Source organism: Capra hircus, chromosome 27 (genome assembly GCF_001704415.2).
Source record: "Capra hircus breed San Clemente chromosome 27, ASM170441v1, whole genome shotgun sequence".
NCBI lineage: Eukaryota > Metazoa > Chordata > Mammalia > Artiodactyla > Bovidae > Capra > Capra hircus.
In genome coordinates this window covers 13,473,942-13,496,039 of record NC_030834.1, presented here as the reverse complement: position 1 = coordinate 13,496,039, position 22,098 = coordinate 13,473,942, and the positions used below count along the sequence as shown (strand labels likewise).

The window sequence follows — 22,098 nt, the reverse complement described above, 5'->3', positions numbered from 1 at the left end:
ACTCTCCAGCGCCAAGGTGTTTCACAGTTCCTAGAAATTCCAGGCTTCATCGGAGATTCTGGGCTTTAAGGGGCCTGTTCTGCTCAGAGCAGCGTGGTGGTGATTCTCATGGCTGCAGGGGGAAGAAGAAGAGGACGATGCAAATAGAGAAAAACAGCATCCCGGGGGTCTTGCACAGATGAGAACAGTATTTAGCTTTTTCTGAGAGACAGAGAAATCCTTCCGTCACATCCCCCTTTGTCTAGAAACCTGTCGCTGTCCTTGATTTTTCATTGTCATGTCCAAGCATTGGGACAGCTCTTTGAGTTTATTTGAACCGAGAAGGGTTCTGATCCTGAGCAGAAGTCATCAACATTTTCATCCTTGTGGTATATGATTAGTCAGTGACTAGGAAACTAATATATTTTTTAATAATCTTAAACAGCCATATCTAGGAGGAGATAAATTGGATTCCACATTCCCCTTCCCATCTTGTTGTTCCTGACTCAAAAAACAGTCTACCTGCTGAAATAACTAGAAGAAGAATTCATTTCTAGCAGGAAGCCTGATTACATCATGATGCTCCCTCTTCGTTATGGGAATCATTGAGATGTATGATGGAGTTTTAGTCCTTCCTTTGACATCTGTCCAGTTAATCGTGAGGACAAAGCTCCTTTCTTTTCATTAAAAAAAATTTTTATATGAACCATTTAAAAATCTTTACTGAGTTTTTTATACGGTTGCTTCTGTTGCTTATGTGTTGGTTTTTTTTTGGCTACAAGTCATGTGGGAACCCACACCGCCTGCATTGGGAGAAGTCTGAACTCCTGGACCACCTGGGGAGTCCTGACAAATCTCCTTCCCGGGACCTGAATGCCAGTGGGGACTGGTTTGGGACTGGTTTGGTACTGGGCAGAACACGCAGCTTGAACTAGTAGACCCTGAGCTCCACGTCACCCTGCCTCCCATGGCCTGGCTGTGTGTTCCAGATCTGTCCTCACGAGCCCTGGCAGCAGCTTTTCTGCAACGGCCTGAAGAACAAAATCCTGACGCAACATCTCTCCAATGACTTTGCTGGGATGAGCTTTCCTGACGCTTGCCAGTAAGTGGAGGGAAAAACCTCTCCTTGGTTTCGTGCCATGTACCCTTTCCCCAGAGCTCACAGAGGGCTCGCTATAGGCTTGGCGGCAGGCCCCGAAGGCCTAAGGATGAGTAAGTCGGAGCGTCTGCCGCCTGGGCTGGGGGTTACAGTCCATGCGGGACAGGTTCGTGGCTGTCCCAGTTGGCTCCCTGGCTGTGAGTTACTCCAGGGTGGACTCACTCTCCTCCAGTGTCCAAATGTTCAGAGAACGTTTCGTGTTTGAGAGGCCCTCCCCCTGCCGAGGGGGCGGTGTCCCTCCAGGCGCAGAGCCCAGCACAACACCCGGCCCCCCATCGCTGGGAGCCGGTGCTCGCTCTCCTGTCTCACCTCACCCCTCCTCGTCTTCTCTCCAGGCTCTGCTTCACAAAGATGCACCTCCTGCTGATCGCCATCCAGCACAAGTCCGCCTGCTACGGCTACTGGTATCAGTGAGGCTTCGAATCTCTTCAGATTCTTTGAGGACACTCTTTAAAGATAATGATTTCGGCAGAGACACAGCCGTAACTTAGCTTGCAGCCCTGTGGTGAGAGCTGGCCTCTCAGGCACCCAGGCAGCTGTGGCGCATTTGATACTATCTGTGAACACTGGGGTTCGAAAGGTTGCCCAGTAGGTGGGCAAAGTCTTTGTCTCTGTTGCTGTGGTCCTGCCCCAGTGTCTTTCACGACCAGGAGAGAGAGAGGACAAGATCACCTTCTCAGATCTGTTCCTCTTAATATATTCCCAGATCTTGTAAGGCTTGACTGTAGATCATGCCGTGAAATAGAATTATTTGTGATCAAACCTTAGAAAGCCTTAGAAACTACTCTGAAAAATATGAAAAAAAAAATGGGGATTTGACTGACTTACAGGGCGAAGTTTGCTGTTGCTCAGGTAGATGAAAGAAAGAAGTACCCTTATTAGACCATAAGCATTTCCTGAAAATGCATATAGGATAATATAAGAAATATGAGACGTGATCGTACAATAAAAAAAGAAAATCCAGAATCAACCACAATGATATAGAGATAAAAGACGCTGGAAAACAAGAAAAAGTGGGGCTTAAGTGGAATGGGAAACAAGAAACATGCGGCTTATATGTGGTTTTTTTTTTTTTTTTTTAGTGGAAAACTTCAATTATGAATTAAATTAGAATCAATAGACTAGGTTCAGGACGTGGCTCTGATTCGCCAGATCAGTGGCCTTGGAGAAGTGTCCATCACCCGTAAAATGAGGAAGTCACGCGAATGAATTCCTAGGATCACTTCCAGCTCTAAGACTGACGTTACCAGGAACCTAGAATCATAGGAGACCTTAAAATTTCAGTAATGTTGAATGATATCAGTATAAGTATCTGAAAAGTTCAAAAGAAGGAATAATGTGTCATGTAGAGAGAGTGTAGAAGGTATCTGAGTGAAAGGACTCGGCAGGGTATGTCACAAAGCAAGTCCTTAACGAGAGTGAAGACTCGTATCCTCTGGCCACTACATTTTATTTAACAGTTCCATCATTCTCACGAAAATTTCAAAATCTAAACCAATGTCCGAGTTCCCTTTCTGCTGGAAATAGATGCGAGTGAAGAGGTTGGTGTCTTACTTCAGAGGGCAGGCAGTTTGAGTTTCAGAGCAGCCCGAAGCTTGTTCAGGGTTTTAACATCTGATCAGGTTTTAACATCTTTGGCCTTCAACGACTGGGATTATACATCAGAATTATTTGCAAAGTTTTAAAGACAGAGAATTCAGAACCCCACTTCTGAAAAATAGACATAGAATTCAAAAATACCACTTATAAAACCCAAATCTTTGAATTGGTTTTGAATCTCCATAATACAGTCATTTTTGTTCACTGGCAGTCAGGAATGACTGGGCCAAATGCTCTTAATACCGTTTCCACATTTAACATCCCAGATTTCCATCAACTTTATTAGGGTGACTGTTAGGACACTGTGGACCGGAAACATGAGTGAGCAGCTAAGTTCCATGTATATTCAAGAAGTTCTGGTGCTGTTTACTCCCTAGCAGACATCTACCCCCAATGAGAGAGACACCTGCGCTGACATAGATTTAACTCTGATTTCTCACCAAAGAGTCAGAGTTGCATCAAAAGAATAAAATCCTGATTTGGCAAAGATATTGGTAATAGCAGTCTTACATGATTGCTTGTTCCTAACCAACGCTGGTTTAAGCACTTTACTTCCACGAACTCCCGAATCCTCACAACAACGCTGTAAGAAGGGTACAATTATTTGCTCCATTTTATGGAGGAGGAGCTAAGAAAGGGTAAATAGTTTTCCCAAGCTCGCACCACACCCGAGGGGCAAATGAGAATCTAAACTCAGTCTGGGCACTTATGTGTTCGGAGCTCTTCTAGTCACCTAGCTGTGTTAAACCCACCACAGTCACTTCACAGAATGAAATCAGGGAAACTCAATGCTGCGCTTTAGGCAAGTATATTGAAAAACTAGGGGGAAACCTGTCTCTCCTCACTTTTTCTTTTCTTTTCTAACTGATATACTTGAGTAGACTCTAGGATGGGCAAAAGCCCTGGGTAATCCTCAGAGTCTGTCTTGGGGAATAATTTATCACCTGGTAAGCAGTAAAGCTGGATCACACCCCAGTTAGAGAATTTCCCAAGTCTGTTCCAGGGGCCAGCATTTTCTAACAGAGCAGCTTGTCGTGATTCATGAATACGGGGGAAGTCTTCGGAAAAAGTTCACCTTTTCTTACAAATGCAACCAGAGAAGTTATCACAACTGTATCTTCATAACTAAGTATTCAATTTGAGTTCAGAGGACCCTGCCTTTAAAAAAAGACATATTAAGATACAACTTGAGCATATACTTCTTGAGCAGTGGACATCAGCCCATGATATTGGAGTAGGGGAGGCACAATCCATGCTTTTCAGGCTTAAAAGCAATCATTCCGTGTATGTGTTAGTCAGTCAGCACTCAGAGAAAGCCCGACACAGGGTCTCATAGAATAATCTACTTGAACACAGCTATTCAGCATCTTTTACTCCCGGCATAGATCTGAAGAGCTTTTGCACAACCTCTTTTATTTTTGTAAGGCTCGAACACTTGCACATTACTTTGGAATATCCTAACAGACTAAGCTTTGCCCAAACAAAGACTTGACCTCTTTCCATTGTGAATATAATAGGAAGGGTGTGTTTTAAAGGAGGAAAGGAGAAGTTTGATCATGTACAAACAAAGTGAGGGAAGGCATAGGGTCATAAGACCTAACCATATTGGAGGTCTAAACTAAAGGAAATAAAAATTGGAAAGCCTGACAAACAGGGAGAATTTGAGGAATTCAGACAGTCACAATGGAGTAGCCCATCAAAAAATATTATGGTTGAAATTTATAAGAGTGTTTTCAAACACCCAAACCATAATAAAACAGAAAATATTCAAGTAGTAAATATTTGAATAAATATTCAAAATATTCAAGTGGTGTAGAAACAGAAACGGTTCATGTGGCTCCTGCTTTCAAAAATCTTACAATTAAGATAGATGAAAGTGAAGTCGAAGACAAACGTGAAGTCAAAGACATGAGTCTAAAAACTGTCAGTCAGTCAGTTCAGTCACTCAGTCGTGTCTGACTCTTTGCGACCCCATGAATCACAGCACACCAGGTCTCCCTGTCCATCACCAACTCCCGGAGTTCACTCAGACTCACATCCATAGAGTCAGTGATGCCATCCAGCCATCTCATCCTCTGTTGTCCCCTTCTCCTCCTGCCCCCAATCCCTCCCAGCATCAGAGTCTTTTCCAATGAGTCAACTCTTGGCATGAGGTGGCCAAAGTACTGGAGTTTCAGCTTTAGCATCAGTCCTTCCAAAGAAATCCCAGGACTGATCTCCTTCAGAATGGACTGGTTGGATCTCCTTGCAGTCCAAGGGACTCTCAAGAATCTTCTCCAACACCACAGTTCAAAAGCATCAATTCTTTGGCACTCAGCCTTCTTCACAGTCCAACTCTCACATCCACACATGACCACTGGAAAAACTGTAGCCTTGACTAGATGGACCTTTGTTGGCAAAGTTAATGTCTCCGCTTTTGAATATGCTATCTAGACACAACCCTCCTTCCAAGAAGTAAGCGTCTTTTAATTTCATGGCTGCAATCACCATCTGCAGTGATTTTGGAGCCCCCCAAAATAAAGTCTGACACTGTTTCCACTGTTTCCCCATCTATTTCCCATGAAGTGATGGGACCAGATACCATGATCTTAGTTTTCTTAATGTTGAGCTTTAAGCCAACTTTTTCACTCATTGTACTGGCCAATAAAAGGAACTCTTGAATCCAGCTATTAATAGTTAATCTGAAAGGCAAGAAGCCTAATGATGTACACCACTAGAATGACCATAAGACTAGCAACTGTGCGTCCTTGGCCTCTCTGGCTTTGGATATCTCAAATTAGCAAAGCTTCCTGCATCTGCATTGCTTTGACTATTTCTGATTCAGGGCATAGTCCAGGGAGTGTCTGCAGCTCAGGTACCGAGTTTTGACCTGGCTCCCTCTCAGGATGTTTGTCAGCAATCAATCAATTAAATGCAGTCAAATCCCCATTTTCTACTGTAAATTCCTGCAGTAAAAGGGGATTGAGTCCTATTAACTCTGCAACTTAGAGAATCCATTGGTAAAAAACCGATTTGCCCCAGAATTTGGAGGGGGAAATTACTGTATTTTTATTTTCTGTTTCCAGCGGGCTGATGTTAAATCCACCTGCTCAAGTTAAGCTCCATAAGAACACGCTAGGGTTCTTTATCGCTGAATCTGCAAAGCATGTCAAAAGGTAAAAAATTTTTTATCACTTTACGGGGAGAAAGCCCTAAAGCAAATACAATTTAATGACAGACGGGCTGAGTCAGCCCCGTGCTGCTTCTGCGTGAAACCTCATGTAAGTCATTCTTGATTTGCTTTTGTTGTCCAGAGCCTTCTTTTACTGTGCCATCTGTCACAGCGATGTGCAGACTCCCGAGCTAATTGAAAAATGTGAGTGCAAAAGCAAGACTCGACACGCGACAGGCAAGTGCGCTTTTTTGTCCTAGCCCAGCTTTGGGGGGTGTGGCCAAAGAAAGGGGAGGGGCTTCATCTCTTAAAAGACGAGATTCGCTTGAACTTGGCCAAGAAGAGACAGATACTTCCCCACTGGGCATCCCAGACCTGAGAATCTGTCTTTTAGAGCTGGAAGAAACCTCGCTAGTTCTAGTTCTCTAGTACAACCCCTTCACAGGCCAGACAAAGGAGCTCTGGAAGAGATGCAGTAATTTTATCCAAGGTCACACAGCCAGCTGCAGGCACCTCCCAACTCAGTCCCAGGCACACGGGCGATGAGCCTGTTGACTTTTCTCCATGTATTTTCCCACCTTCAGTCTGAAAGTTCAGCCTCTATTTGACTGCTTGCTGGGCCGTAAGGGCGGCCCCTCATGACCATTTCTCTTGCTTTTTTTTTTAATTAAGATGTCTTTGACATGCAACACTGCATACATTTAAGGTGTCCAACATTCCCTGACTGACACATTTATATCACAATATACGATTGCCATCGTAGCATTAGCTAACACCTCTGTCACAGGGCACAGTTATCATTTCTTCTAGCGTTGGGAACAAAACCGTTCCCTGAGGACTCTGTTCCTCTGCGGATTGTCAAGAGTGTAAAAATTTCTCATTCTGACATAGGAATGAGAAAATGAAACTCTCTCCCTTTACTCAAATTGAACTGGATAGCTCACCAGCAAACCCTTACCAGTTAATGGAAGGAAGAGTTAACCTCAAGAACGCACGATAATTCAGTCCCTTCTGGTAGAAAATTTAGTCTCTCTAAGGTACATTAAAGATGGTTTGGGTTAATTCCCAGTGTTTCAGCATTTAATTCAGAATCTGAATTTCCTGTCAGGACTCTTCTTCTCTCTAAGGTTCTTCTCTTCTCCCGAGTGGCAGTCTCGCTGAATGCAGGTGTAAACTTGCTTAGCCCCGTGGACAGGGGCATCCTTCCATGAGAGTCCCTACTGGTTCTTGAGCTCCGTAGCTGTCCTCTTCTGTGGCCTCTGCATCAGCAATGGGTGATTGCTGATGAGTTCCTGATCAGTTCCTCCTGGATTTAGGTCACATTTTGTTGTTCGTTGCTGAGATCCATCATCCGTGTCATAGCTTCTAGACTTTTTTTTTCCAGATAGAATTTTCTTTTAAAAAATTATCTTTTATTGAAGTATAGTTGATTTACCGTGTGGCGTTAGCTTCACGTGTATAGCGAAGTGATTCAAACACACACACACATGTTTTCAGATTCTTTTCCCATATAGGCTATTACAGAGTGTTGAGTATAGTTTCCTGTGTTATACAGTAGGTTCTCATTTTATCTATTTTATATATGGTAGTTTGTGCATGTTACTTTCAAGTTCCTAATTTATCTCTCTTCCCCTCCTTTCCCCTCTGGTAACCATTAGTTTGCTTTCTATGTCTGTGACTGTGTTTCAGTTTTTCAAATAACTTCATTTGTAACGCGTTTTTCCCCGCCCAGATTCTACCTATAAGTGAGATGGTGTAATATTTGTCTTTCTCTGTCTGACTTCCTTCACTTAGTGTGATAGCCTCTAGGCCCACCCATGTTGCCGCAAGTAGCATTATTCCATTCGTTTTTATGGCCCAGTATTATTCTATGGTATATATTTACCACCTCTTCTTTATACATCCTTCTGTCCATAGATGTTTGGTTTGCTTCCATGCCTAGGCTTTTGTAAATAGTGCTGCTGTAAAGATTGGAGTATGGGTATCTCTTTGAATTACGGTTTTCTTTGGATATATGCCCAGGAGTGGGATTGATGGATCCTTAGTGTTTTAAGGAGCCTCCGCACTGCTCTTCACGGTGGCTGTACCGATTTACATTCCCCCCAATAGAGTGGGAGGGTTTGCTTTTCTCCACACCCACTCCTGCATTTATTATTTGTACACTTTTTGATGATGGCCATTCTGGCTGGTGTGCGGTGGTGCCTTACCGCAGTTTTTAGCCTCCGCTCTTGAGGTCTACAAAGCCCCCTTGTCCTATTGTTCTTGTTCAGTCACTAAGTTGTGTCTGACTCTCTGTGACCCCACGGATGCGAGGCTTCCCTGTCCTTCACTATCTCCCAGAGTTTGCTCAAACTCATGTCCATTGAGTCAGTGATGCCATCCTGCCATCTCATCCTCTACCGCCCACTTCTCCTTCTGCCCTTAATCTTTCCCAGCATCAGGGTCTTTTCCAATGAGCTGGCTCTTCGCATCAGGTGGCCAAAGTGTTGGAGCTTCAGCTTCAGCATCAGTCCTTCCAGTGAATCTTCAGGGTTGATTTGCTTTAGGATTGACTGGTTTGATCTCCTTTCAGCCCAAGGGACTCTCAAGAGTTTCCTCAGCACCACAGCTCAAAAACCTCAATTCTTCAGCACTCAGCTTTCTGTATGGACCAACTCTCACATCCATACATGACACAACCTTTCCCTATACTCCTAGTCTTTTTATTCCTTATGTCCTTTTGGTCTCTTTACACTGTGGGATTTGTTATAATTTATTAAAATAAATTGCCTTCACTTGCTGTCTGCCTGCTAGACAATTTCCAGAGACTTTAAATGGGCTTGTGTGTGTGTGTATTTTGATTTTCACTAGTTACTGTTGTTTCATGGAGGAGCAGGCTCATGGATCTTTTCTGCTTCCATTCCAACCTAAGGGCTCTATCTTAATCCTGTTTATTTTCTCTGACTTTTTGGATTTTTTTCCAGAAAATCTTAGACGGTATTGGGTATAGAAAGAAACTATTCCTGTGTCATTTCCTCAAATCTCTATTACCTGTAGAATTTGCAACTGAACACTTAAGTCTAAAGAACAGTTAATCAAAAGGACTTTCAAGAGCCTGCTTGGGGTTCAAAAGTTAAACGCTGACTCTTTTGCCTTCTGTAACAATATGAATCATCCTTGAGGCAATGGTTGAGGCTGACTGAGTACAGAGATATCTGATTAAAGAGGTGTGAGTAAGAAAAAAAAATACATTGCGTATCATCTCATTATAGTATCTTTATCCCATATGAAAATTCAGCATGGTTTCATGAAGTAGACATATCCCTGTAAACACAATGTATGAATCAAACTTTTGCAAATCAGTTATACACGTTCATATGCATGCAGTGATGCCAGTCATTTTGCAAAACAAAAAGTGTTTTATAAATTGAATATCTTCCCCTTTATTTAGCTGTCTTTTAAGTGTGTTTTATTATATTCTAAAGCAGGAAGTTAAGTGCTCTAGTATGAATTGGAGATATTTTGGTGTAAAGAAAAGGGCTATGCCTTCATATTTGTAGATATGCCAAATTTCATCCACTTCTATAACATATCAACCCACTCCAGTACTCTTGCCTGGAAAATCCCACTGATGGAGGAGCTTGGTGCAGGCTACTGTCCATGGGGTCGCAAAGAGTCGGGCACGACTCAGCGACTTCATTTTCTATAACATGTAATTTATAGTATCTAGGGAATCGGTAAAGCTTTCAGCTTATAATCTAATGTTTGATCATACCCAGAACCTTTCATTCTTCTCATAATAGGGTCATTTTTTTTTCTTCCTGCTCCCTACTATTCCTCCATCACCACTTCTACTGCATCCAGGACAATTCTCATAAATCTGGTACCAAGATTCTTAAATAACAGGCAGTGAGTGAGCTAGCTGTTCTTACTTCGCTCTGCCAGACGGTGGCAGCAGAGTACCATTAAACACTCAGGGGCTGGCCGTTCAAGGGAGTGGACTTGAACGTGACTGTGAATCTGGAGAGTTACGTTCCGTTCAGTTCAGTTCCGTTGCTCAGTCGTGTCCGACTCTTTGTGACCCCACGAATCGCAGCACGCCAGGCCTCCCCATCCATCACCAACTCCCGGAGTTCACTCAGACTCACGTCCATCGAGTCCGTGATGCCATCCAGCCATCTCATCCTCTGGCGTCCCCTTCTGCCCACAATCCCTCCCAGCATCAGAGTCTTTTCCAATGAGTGAACTTTTCGCATGAGGTGGCCAAAGTACTGGAGTTTCAGCTTTAGCATCATTCCTTCCAAAGGACACCCAGGGCTAATCTCCTTCAGAATGGACTGGTTGGATCTCCTTGCATCCAAGGGACTCTCAAGAGTCTTCTCCAACACCACAGTTCAAAAGCATCAATTCTTCGGTGCTCAGCCTTCTTCACAGTCCAACTATCACATCCATACATGACCACTGGAAAAACTGTAGCCTTGACTAGACGGCCCTTTGTTGGCAAAGTAATATCTCTGCTTTTTAATATACTATCTAGGTTGGTCATAACTTTCCTTCGAAGGAGTAAGCATCTTTTAATTTCATGGCTGAAATCACCATCTGCAGTGATTTTGGAACCCCAAAAAATAAAGTCTGACACTGTTTCTGCTGTTTCCCCATCTATTTCCTATGAAATGATGGGACCAGATGCCATATTCTTCATTTTCTGAATGTTGAGCTTTAAGCCAACTTTTTCACTCTCCTTTCACTTTCATCAAGAGGCTTTTTAGTTCCTCTTCACTTTCTGCTATAAGGGTGGTGTCATCTGCATATCTGAGGTTATTGATATTTCTCCTGGCAATCTTGATTCCAGCTTGTGCTTCATCCCACCCAGCGTTTCTCGTGATGTACCCTGCATAAAGTTAAATAAGCTCCAAAAAATGTGCCAGAGAGGACATCACTGTAGAAGGGGACTGCTAGGCCTTATGTATTTAAAAATCATGATAATGTCTTGGAAATTTTCCTGGAGACTAAACTTTCTAAAAGGACTTAGGAATGTACCAATAGATGACAAAAGAGAAAATTTACTGACTTCAAGTTAGTACAGATTTCAGGTTGAATATTTTACATTTCAGGGTCAGATGAGGTGTATGCCTGGTCCACTTCCATTGCAGAATTATCTCTTCATTGAGTTAATCAAGCTCACTCAGCCCCAACAACTTCTTCAAGCTCCTACACATGTGTGCGTGCAAAATCACTTCAGTAGTGTCTGACTGACTCTTTGTAACCTTGACCCCTTGGACTGTAGCCCACCAGTCTCCTCTGTCCAGGGGGTTCTCCAGGCAAGAATACTGGAATGGGTTGCTATGTCCTCATCCAGGTCATCTTCCTGACCCAGGGATCGAACCCACATCTCTTATGTTTCCTGCATGGGCACCCCCTAGGAAGGAAGCCCTTCCACTTGCTGAACTCAATGAGAATTTAGAAAACTTGAATTCTGACCACAGCTATGCCACCGATTGGCTGTGCTTCAGAAGAGACACATTACCTTTTGGGATCTGTGTCTTCCTTTCCAAACTCAGCTGTCTTCATCACCACTATGGCTGTTTCAGTTCTGATGTTCTGTTATTTATAATCCCTCCTCCATTTTTTTTCTGAATAGAATCATACCAGAGGTCCTCCCCTTAAGTTCAAACGCCAGCATTTGAGAGAAGCAGCAAGCTTGTGGTGGTTAAGAACGCTTGGGTCTGCATTGATCACTTCTTAGCTGTGTGACTCGAGGCAAATTGTTTAAGCTCTCAGCATGCTTTAGATTTCTGTAAATAATCTTTTGGTGATAATATTATATATCTCAGAGGGTTAAGTGAGAGTATTAGTACATAAAGAGTATACAAATTGAGTATATTGAGGAAAGCACTAAGACCAGTTCCTGGCCAAGAGTAAGTACTACATGTAAGATAGGGGCTTCCCAGGTGGTGCTAGTGGTAAAGAATCCACCTGTCAATGCAGGAGACGTGGGTTCAGTCCTTGGGTCGGGAAGATCCCCTGGAGAAGGGAAAGGTGACCCACTCCAGTATTCTTGCCTGGAGAATCCCATGGGCAGAGGAGCCAGGTGGGCTACAGTCCAAACGGTCACAAACAGTCAGATGGACTGAAGCGACAGCACACACGTGTGTGCACACACACACACATAGTAATAATCAAAGAACCCAGGGGAACCCAAACACAGAACAAATCTCATTAGTTTGCTCATCAATGAAATTCAGATGAAATAAGACTTGAAAGAGACATCCTGGTTCAGTTCAGTTCAGTCTCTCAGTCGTGTCCAACTCTTTGTGACCCTATGAACCGCAGCACGCCAGGCCTCCCTGTCCATCATCAACTCCCGAAGTCCACCCAAACCCACGTCCATTGAGTCAGTGATGCCATCCAGCCATCTCATCCTCTGTCGTCCCCTTCTCCTCCTGCCCTCAATCTTTCCTAGCATCAGAGTCTTTTCAAATGAGTCAGCTCTTCACATGAGGTGGCCAAAGTATTGGAGTTTCAGCTTCAGCATCAGTCCTTCCAATGAATACCCAGGACTGATCTCCTTTAGGATGGACTGGTTAGATCTCCTTGCAGTCCAAGGGACTCTCAAGAGTCTTCTCCAACACCACAGTTCAAAAGCATCAATTCTTTGGTGCTCGTCTTTCTTCACAGTCCAACTATCACATCCATACATGACCACTGGAAAAACCATAGCCTTGACTAGACGGCCCTTTGTTGGCAAAGTAATGTCTCTGCTTTTTAATATGCTGTCCAGGTTGGTCATAACTTTCCTTCCAAGGAGTAAGTGTCTTTTAATTTCATGGCTGCAATCACCATCTGCAGTGATTTTGGAGCCCAAAAAAGTAAAGTCAGCCACTGTTTCCACTGTTTTCCTATCTATTTGCCATGAAGTGATGGGACCTGATGCCATGATCTTAGTTTTCTGGATGTTGAGCTTTAAGCCAACTTTTTCACTCTCCTCTCACTTTCATCAAGAGGTTCTTTAGTTCTTCACTTTCTGCCATAAGGGTGGTGTCATCTGCATATCTGAGGTTATTGATATTTCTCTGGGAAGTCTTGATTCCAGCTTGTGCTTCCTCCAGCCCAGCATTTCTCATGATGTACTCTGCATAGAAGTTAAATAAGCAGGGTGACAATATACAGCCTTGACATATTCCTTTTCCTATTTGGAACCAGTCTGTTGTTCCATGTCCAGTTCTAACTGTTGCTTCCTGACCTGCATACAGGTTTCTCAAGAGGCAGGTCAGGTGGTCTGATATTCCCATCTCCTTCAGAATTTTCCACAGTTTCTGTGATCCACACAGTCAATAAAGCAGAAATAGATGTTTTTCTGGAACTCTCTTGCTTTTTCAATGATACTTATTCAAAACCATTCCTTGATGTCTTTTGGATTCAGAGCATGAAGATTGTGGTAGGACCAGCCCTCAGAGCAAGAAGAATCCTATGTAATTAGATAAGTTACTGGGCAGAAACTTTCCCAACCCCAGCTGTGCAGTTCACTGCCTGACATTTCAGCACTGAATTCTCTTAATACCTAATTTTTTGAACGGTAGTCCTCAACCAGGGCAGGGAAGGGCACATGGGGTTCTCTGGATGAGACAGGGTGGAGAGAGAGGGCCTTAGGAAAGTCGTGTCCAAACTCCCCGAATCGCCACCCCCTAGAGCTAATTTGTATTCCTCCTTAAAATATTAATGCTCATGATGGAGCCGCCAAAAAGGAGAGGGGAGTGATGAAGAGGAAACTGGAAAGAAGTTGTGAACGGAGCCAGGGACAGGTAGTGTGGAGTATGACTGTCGCTCAGTCGTATCTGATTCTGTGCAACCCCATAGACTATAGCCCGCCAGGCTCCTCTGTCCATGGAATTCTCCAGAAAAGAATATGGGCGTGGGTTGCCATGCCCTTCTCCAGGGGTTCTTTCTGACCCAGGGATTGAACCCGGGTCTCCTGCATTGCAGACGGATTCTTTACACTTGAAGCCATCAGGGAAGCCCCAGGGACAGGCAGAAACGATGAGAAATGTTTTGAACAGGAGGCCCTAGCTTGAATTTATCCTACTTCATAGTTTTCTTTAGATTTGGCCTTGGGTCGCTTTTTTCATCTGCATCCCATACTAATTGACCTCTTTAAGAAGGGAGTCAGCCCAGCCAGTGTTCCCAGGGGATGAGCATTCCAAGCCCCAAAGCCTGAGTTCTCACTTCTGTAATGAGTCAAGCAGCTCATCTCTCCAGCTTGGCTAAAAGTCGTCCAAGCTCTCCTGCAGCACCAATGGCCGTGGGTAGGAGAGAGCACAGGTGTTCCTAATTGGCTCTTCATCTCTAAAGCAGGGTCAGGGATCATAAATCCATCCAATTCCAGTAAAATGGAAAACAAGCTGATAATGGGTCCATGCCTAGTACTCACTAAACCCACCTACCCTCCCCCCACCTTTTTTTAATACCTGGCACCCTTTGTCTGCTGGAGACTGAGGCTCTGAGAAAGCAGAGGCTTCCCGAAAGTTCCATTGCTCTCCAGCCAGTTTCAGCTTGTTGCCTTTTACATTCCACAGCTCACTTTCTATCAGGAGCACTAAGCCGGCTAGCCTTTAAAGGCTGATGGTTGGTAAAACGCTAGTCCTCACTCAGATATTTCTTCAGAAGTTCCCTTCCTAAGCCATTTTCCCGCCCAGGGCAAAAGTAACCTCAGAATAAGGAAACATGAGTCAACCTCAAAACCCCATCAAAATTCCATATATAAAGTGAAGGCTTTCTGAGGATTACAGGCAGGAGCGATCTTATTCCAAACCTGGCTGTTAGCACACCTGTATGACGCAATTATTGCTGATTTAAGCCGACAGATCACATCTGCAAAGGATGTCCTTCTTCTTCCAAAGTGTGTTTTGACTCAGTTGATATTTTCTGTAGATTAAAATGGCTCAGAAGGAATTACATCAAAAGAAAAGGGATAGTAGAATATTTCTGTAGCTCGTTCTGTCTGCCATTGTCCCAAACCTGGTGAGGTGCGGGCTTAAAGGATTGTCCCAGAGGAACTCTGCATTCTGAGTAGTCTCAGCACAGAGAGAGAGTCTTAGATTTCCAGGAGAAAATGTGTATCTTTTCTCCACTTAGGTGGGTGGCCGCGGAGGAGTAGCCGTGATGGTTCTCCTTTGACTTTGTCCATCTCCTTGATAACTTCTTCCCAGGCAATGTGCCCCTCTCCGATCATACGACAGTCAGGTTCAGGAAAGCAAATCATGCAGGATTTTTGAATAGTGAAAGAAACACATTTAACTTCCAAAGCATTCTTTAGAATGCTACTTTCCATCACAGTACCAAGTGTGAGTTCTTACTGAGCAAGCATGGCTTCCTAGCCCAGCACTTTGAAAGGATTCCTAGGTTAAATCTCTGCTCTGGAATAAGAGGGGCATGATAGAGTAACACCGTGTGGGTGCAGGAAGGAGTCGCGGCTCACGTGTCAGGTTTTTGCTTTTTCCACCTCCAAGCAGCTTCCTGTGGCTCATCTAAAGACTGCGTGTCACCCGTCCGTGCGTTCATCCTCCTCAACCGCCCTTTGAAGCCCCATTCTCATCCCCATTTTGCAGATGAGAAGGTGATCTGCTCTTGTATTGTTTCCAGATGTGGAAATTCACACGTTTTGCGACATATCCCGTGTTAAGATCAAGATCCTTCAAAGTTAAAATAAGAAAGGAAGCCTTGAAGGAAAAATGAAGTAAAAGGAGGCAGAATTGGAGGAAAATGAATTTCAGCCTGACCAGTATCTGGGAGGGAGGAGGGGGCTTGGCCAAGATATTTTCTTAGAGCCTGCAGTGACTCTAGGGGTAAAGAACCTGCCTGCCAGTACAGGAGACGTAAAAGACACAGGTTCAATCCCTGGGTCAGGAGGATCCCCTGGAGGAGGGCATGACAACCCACTCCAGTATTCTTGCCTGGAGAGTCCCATGGACAGAGGAGCCTGGCAGGATACAGTCCACAGGGTCGCAAAGGGTTGGACATGACTAAAGCAACTTAGCACCTAGTGACTGCAGACAGTGCTAGCAACAGAAGGCTCCCCAGACGCTACACTCGGGTGAGATGGGAGGAGCGACGGATTACAAAGGTGCAGAATGCATAAGAAAGTACACAATGCGTACTTATTTTAAACAGACCATATGGTAGTAACACCTTCACAATCATTTCACCCACTCTCTAACTTTGCGGAGGAAAATTAAAGAGCTCTCTACCAACCACCCCCTTAGAACTAGACTATAGCTTGAAATTTTCAGCCTCTCCCTAGTCAAGGATGGAGAGCTGTCTCAGTCAATAGGTATAGTCCAGAATGAAGGGGTATTATGCCAACTCACCAGGATGGCTCTGCCATTGCAGGGACAACGGTCGTGGTGATGAGAGACAGCCAGGAGGAATGCTGCAGGCCCCAGGACCCCTACTCAGAAGCACAAATGAGCTTCTCTAGCGACTTGAGCGTTATTACCAAGTAAGCACCTCAGAGAACCCTAGTTCCCTATCAGGTTTTAAGAATCTCTGGGCAACAAAAATTTGACTTAAACAGGAATATTAGCTTTATCAGCTCCTATCCTGACTAATGCAATTGTTCCTCACCAACATGAATGCATCACAGCTTCTCCCAATATCACTTAGCTAAGCAAATATACCCATCCCCGGCATTGTTCCAATCATTTTTACCAATGACAACCAAAGGTTATGCACCCGGTTTTCACTCAGATCACCCCTACATACTCTGGAAATGTGTGTCAGGGCAAGATTTCAGCTCTTTCCCAGTTTTTTTTTTTCTATTATTAATCCAACCCTTTATTTTGAGCAAATTGATGAGAGACAGAAATTGATGATGGTTTTTGGTTTTAGGTCTGCAAAATTGGGCCAATAAATTTTCTCTCCCCTACTCAAATTCCTACATCTCTTTAGTCCATGAAAACCCTGATTAAGCTGAATTCAGGGTTGTAGGTGAAGAGTGTGTGATCTGTTTAGTCAATTTTTAAATAGAGGGCTGATGCAAAAGTTCTATCACCCCCGAGTTTATTGTAAATAACTCTGTAGTATATTGGCAACGTTTCAACTTAGTAGCTGTAATATACCAGGAAAATCTTTCACGACTGAGAATTGTCATCGGCTGTGAGTAAATATTACATTTTCTGCAGAGCATAGAAATTGTGCTGTGACATTACACAGTGTTAAGGGCAAACACTGGTCCTAAGCTGTGTGATCTTGAGCAAGTTGCTTCACCTCTTGCTGTCTCAGTTCTGATTTAAGTGAGTATAGTAGTGATGAAGACCCTGAGCTTCTTTGTAATGACTGAGTGAGACGAGGTATTTAAAGCACTTTACTTGATTCCTGGCTGAGAGTAAGCATTCGTTAAATGTTCCATATTATTGTAATGATCAGTTCTTCTATCTGGGAAGGTGTATGAAATTGGACTGCTATATACATGGTAGGTGCAGAGCCCTCCAAAGATGTAGATTTTGAAATAAATCCTTGATCTTATTTATAATCCAAGTCTTTCTTTTAATGCATGAGGGGTCTGGTTTCTGTTTACTGGAGGGTTCTGGATAGATGGGTCTGGTTAAGAGAGGTTTTGCTGTACCTGTCCAGAAGGTGAGGCAGGTGTCAGACGTCTGAGCCACAAAGGTGCCGTCTCTTGGTGGTGTGCTTTCTGAGAGGCATGTAACAGTCTAGAAATTACATTCTCTGTTCTTCTATTCTATGCTATTGCCTTCTATTCCAGGATTTTATGAAACCTAAGTGAGGTGATCTACACGAAAGGATTACAGACTTTTTGGAGGAAAGAATCTATGGAATCTCAGGAATTGTGCCTTACTCACATTCACAAGCTAGCAGCGGCATTTGTAGATAGTTCTCTGCTTTTTTGGTCTTGCCACATGGCTTGCAGGGTCTTAGTTCCCTGACCAGGGTTGGAACTCAGGGCCATAGCAATGAAAGTGCAAAGTCCTAACCACTGGACTGCTGGGGAACTCCCCCTTTCTCCTTTGAAATGGTTGGTAATGCACAATGCATTGAGCAGCTCTGTGCGCTAAGTAGGCACTCTGCTAGGTGTGCTGTTAGACACAGAAATCATGTTTCAGCCCCTGGGAAACCTAGTTGGGTATACCAGATGCATTCAGATAAATTAATTTGAGGCCAAATAAGGCAGCATCCCTTCCAGGGCTACACTGATGATTCTGGCAAGAGGCCAAGGAGGAAGAGGTCAGTGAGGGCTGGGTGGATTGTTCCAGAGTGTTTCCTGTAGGAAGTGGGGTGGGATTGGGAGAAAGATAACAGCATGGGATCTCAGTCCTGTGACACGGGTAAGTCGTGGGGAACACATGGAGCCCTCCGTGTCTGAGTAGCCTGACTAGAGGTGGGAAAGTACGACGGAATGAGGGACAATGTCTCGGATTTCTCAAGAATGCACTCTTGGTTGCTGGTATTGCCCACGTGTTGAATATATGCATGTACGTTGCATTTGTATTAATGCAAAGTTGTTGCAAAAACATCATTCCAATCTGAAGTGTTTTGTGACTGTAAAGACAACATATGTGACAACACATAAAATGCTCCAACCGTGTTTATACTTTCATTTATTCTTTCCTGTGTCTTCTCTGTGATGTGAGAGGATTGGCAAGTCATGGATAATGAGAACCCACAGAAAATCCAGTTTCAGCTGTGGAGTTTTGCTGACTTTTCTCACCATTCTTTAACACAGCTGTAAGGACAGAATCATGGACGTTTTCCCCATTGTCTTTAATTTCTTTATTATCTGTGATAAATAAGGAAATGGTGTAAAGCAGGCACCTAAAAGGAAAATTGTAACTAATCATTAGAGAAATGCAAATCAGAACTACAATGAGATATCAGCTCACGCCAGTCAGAATGGCCATCATCAGAAAATATACAAACAACCCTCCTCCACTGTTGGTGGCAATTTAAATTGGTATGACCACTAAGGAAAACAGTATGGCGAGTCCTTCAAAAATTAAAAATAGGACAACCATAACACCTAGCAATCCCACTCCTGGGCAAAACCGTAATTCAAAAAGATACATGAACCCCAGTGTTCGTTGCAGCACTGTTTACACTAATCAGAACATGGACATAACCTAAATGTGCATCAACAAAGGAATGGATAAAAAAGATGCAGTATATATATACAATGGAATATTACTCAGCCATGAAAAGAACAAAGCAATGCCATTTGCAGCAACATGGATGGACCTAGAGATCCCCAGGCACAGAAAGACGAGTACCATATGATGCCACTTATATGTGGGCTCTAAAAAAAAGGCTGCAGATGAACTTATTTACAAAACAGAAGTAGAGTCATGGATATAGAAAACACACTTATGGTTACCAGGGGATAAGGGAGGGGTATAAATTGGGACCGACATATACACATTATATGTAAAATATATGTAAAATAGATAAACTATAGCAAAAAATTTTTTAAAGGGAGTGGATATATGTGTGTGTGTATATATATACATATATATATGTAACTACTTGACTCGATGGACGCAAGTCTGAGTGAACTCCGGGAGTTGGTGATGGACAGGGAGGCCTGGCATGCTGCGATCATGGGGTCGCAAAGAGTCAGACACGACTGAGCAACTGAACTGAACTGAACTGAACTTACTTTGCCGTATACCTGAAACTAACACATTATCAATCAACTATACTCCAGTAATGTCTTTTTTATTTTTAATTGGAGGATAATTGCTTTACAATGTAGTGTTGGTTTCTGCCATACATCAACATGAATCAGTCATAGGTGTACATATGTCCCCAATTTTTAAAAAAGGAGAATCGGTGCACATGGCCTGGTCCATCTGCAGACTGGACCCATCAGCTGTCTATATGACTAGGGGTTCTTGATTACGTCTAAAGAAAGTCAAGGATGGTGATAGTGTCCCATCCAGATTATCTCTAAAGAGGATGCTTAATCATCTTCCACCTCTTAATATAAAAGCAAGACAAATTCTCATGAATTACAGAGCTCAAGAAACTGATCAAAGCCACACTGCTGAATAGATGGTTGTATGCATGTCGATAGATAAATGCCACTTGTGGGCGAATTTTCTGTGATATTTCATCAAGGGTGTGGTCAATTCAGTTGATTGAAATCCAGTGTTAATGGGATCATGAATACATCTTGCTCTCACTTAGGGCTATAAAATAGAGTGGGTTTCGTTTTCTGGTTTTGGGGGGTTTGTTGTGGTTCTTCTTTTTGTAGGGCGAAGATAATTCCAACCAGCAAACTAGCAAGCATATGTCCTGGGAAGCAACCACCAGTGGTAAAACAGACTTGATGGGTTAATAGAGATGAGTAGGCATTATTGGGGAAATAGTATGACATGTGTGAGAGGCGCAACTTGTAACCCATTTCTGACGTGTTGATAGTATTACATGCACATTTCCAAAACAGCATACAGTTATTTATAGGTTTGCTGACAGTGGGCTTGGTGTTTTTAAAGATGGAATCTTCAGACCACCAGTGGGTTTTCTGGTAAGTTCAGAAAATACCGTCTTCTATTCTTAGTCTCCGAGGCAGTTCAGACAGCCTTAACATACTCGAAAGTTATAATTCAATATTTCATTGCATCCCTGGTGTCTTTCTTTCCCCACAGAAAAAGCAACAGCAAGCAATATCATAAATAGCAGTTCAGATCTCAGGCTAGCATGCTAAAGTCTGTTTAATAGATGGTAGTTAAATATGGTTTGTTGAGCGACTAGACAAACACTAGTTGTGTTCTGTGTCCTTGCAGGCGGATTCTTTCCCAGCTAACATACCAGGGAAACTGGCCTTAAACCCAAGGGGTCATGTGATTTGAGAAGGGGGAAGGTGAATATTTCCTCTGGTTTCTTTCAGGGTGAAAATATGAGACCTATGCACGATGCGGTGATAAATAGAAATGCATACCAATCTCTCTTGGATCTCCTTTGCCTTCACTTCTGATTTCTGTCCCGTGGCCACCCCACTGGGGTGAGCTTGGGAGAGTTCTGTCCATTTTACTGTTGCTCATGACAACTATGATGTCTGTGCATGCTCAGTTGTGCCCAACTCTTTGCAAGCCCATGGACTATAGCCTGCCAGGCTCCTCTGTCCATGGCATTTTCCTGGCAAGAATACTGAAGGGGGTTGCCATTTCCTCCTCCGGGGGATCTTCCTGACCCAGGGATCAACCCAATATTGACTATTCCCTGTCTCTATCAAAATCCACTTTTTCAGGAAAGCTGGCTTTGACTAGGTATTAGAAAGAAAACATTTGGATACAACTAACTCAGATTATGTTGTGACTGACCAGTAGCAGAATAATCACACTAATTCTTTCAGTATTTTTAAAAGTTGGGTGTTTATAAACTCAAGTGGACACATAGCTAATCACTGAAACAAGGAGAGGTGGAAATTTTTAAGCAGTGTGTGATGGATCTGGGTCAGGAGAGGAGGCCAACTCTAATGAAAAGGTTTGTTTTCTTTGGGACAATGGCCCTTCCATAGAAGCCCTCCTTCTGGGTCTGCCACATTCAAATCTCACAGATGCTGGTGAAATCCAAATACGTTTCCACACAACTTCCCTTTCCATTTTGTCCCTGAGAAACCTGTGGCTAAGGGCCTATTAATAGTGTCAGCTTTGTCTTCATGCTCTCCATGTCTTTTTAGAGATGTCAGAGGCCACGCATATTGTTTTTTCTCTCTTTATCCAAATGTCCAGCCCAGCCTTAGCTCTTTAAGGCGAGTGATCATTGCCCCGTGGCAGGCTTGAGCCCTCCATCAATTTCCTCATCTGCAACGCAGAGATAACAATAGAACCGAATTGAAATGTTGTGAGGATTGTAGCAAAAATCGAGCAAGCTAAGGGTTCCTTTGCTGTGGCTCTTCCCCTCCCCCTCCCACTTCCCTCTGCCTCCATTTCTCTGGCTGGTAGATTTTCATGCTTTTGCAACTAGTTTCTTTCTCCTTCAAGGGGAGAGGGCTTGAAGTTTAAGATCTTCCCAAATTTCATGCACTGTCTATGGCCCACCAGCCATAGACCATCAGCTCAGAGGAGCATGTCATCAGGGTTTCCAGTGAAGGTCTGTGATGTGGTACTTCCCATCGGCATACTCACTTCGCTTTGCCCAAGTCTGTTGGTTGCTCACCATGTCCTCTCCAGAACACTCTTTCCTTTGTGGTTCCAGCTCCTTCCTTGGCTCTTTCCCA

The 22,098-nt window shown here is 43.5% G+C and overlaps 1 protein-coding gene across 1 annotated transcript in view; it reads left to right on the top strand.

Moving 5' to 3' along the window:
* KCNU1 (potassium calcium-activated channel subfamily U member 1) overlaps positions 1 to 22,098 on the top strand; it is a 143,480-nt gene that overhangs the window by 56,065 nt on the left and 65,317 nt on the right. Inside the window, exons 15-19 of the mRNA XM_005698822.2 lie at positions 969 to 1,081; positions 1,474 to 1,542; positions 5,803 to 5,892; positions 6,031 to 6,125; positions 16,254 to 16,362. Coding sequence (XP_005698879.1) covers positions 969 to 1,081; positions 1,474 to 1,542; positions 5,803 to 5,892; positions 6,031 to 6,125; positions 16,254 to 16,362 — 476 coding nt within the window. The remainder of the gene's footprint in view (positions 1 to 968; positions 1,082 to 1,473; positions 1,543 to 5,802; positions 5,893 to 6,030; positions 6,126 to 16,253; positions 16,363 to 22,098) is intronic.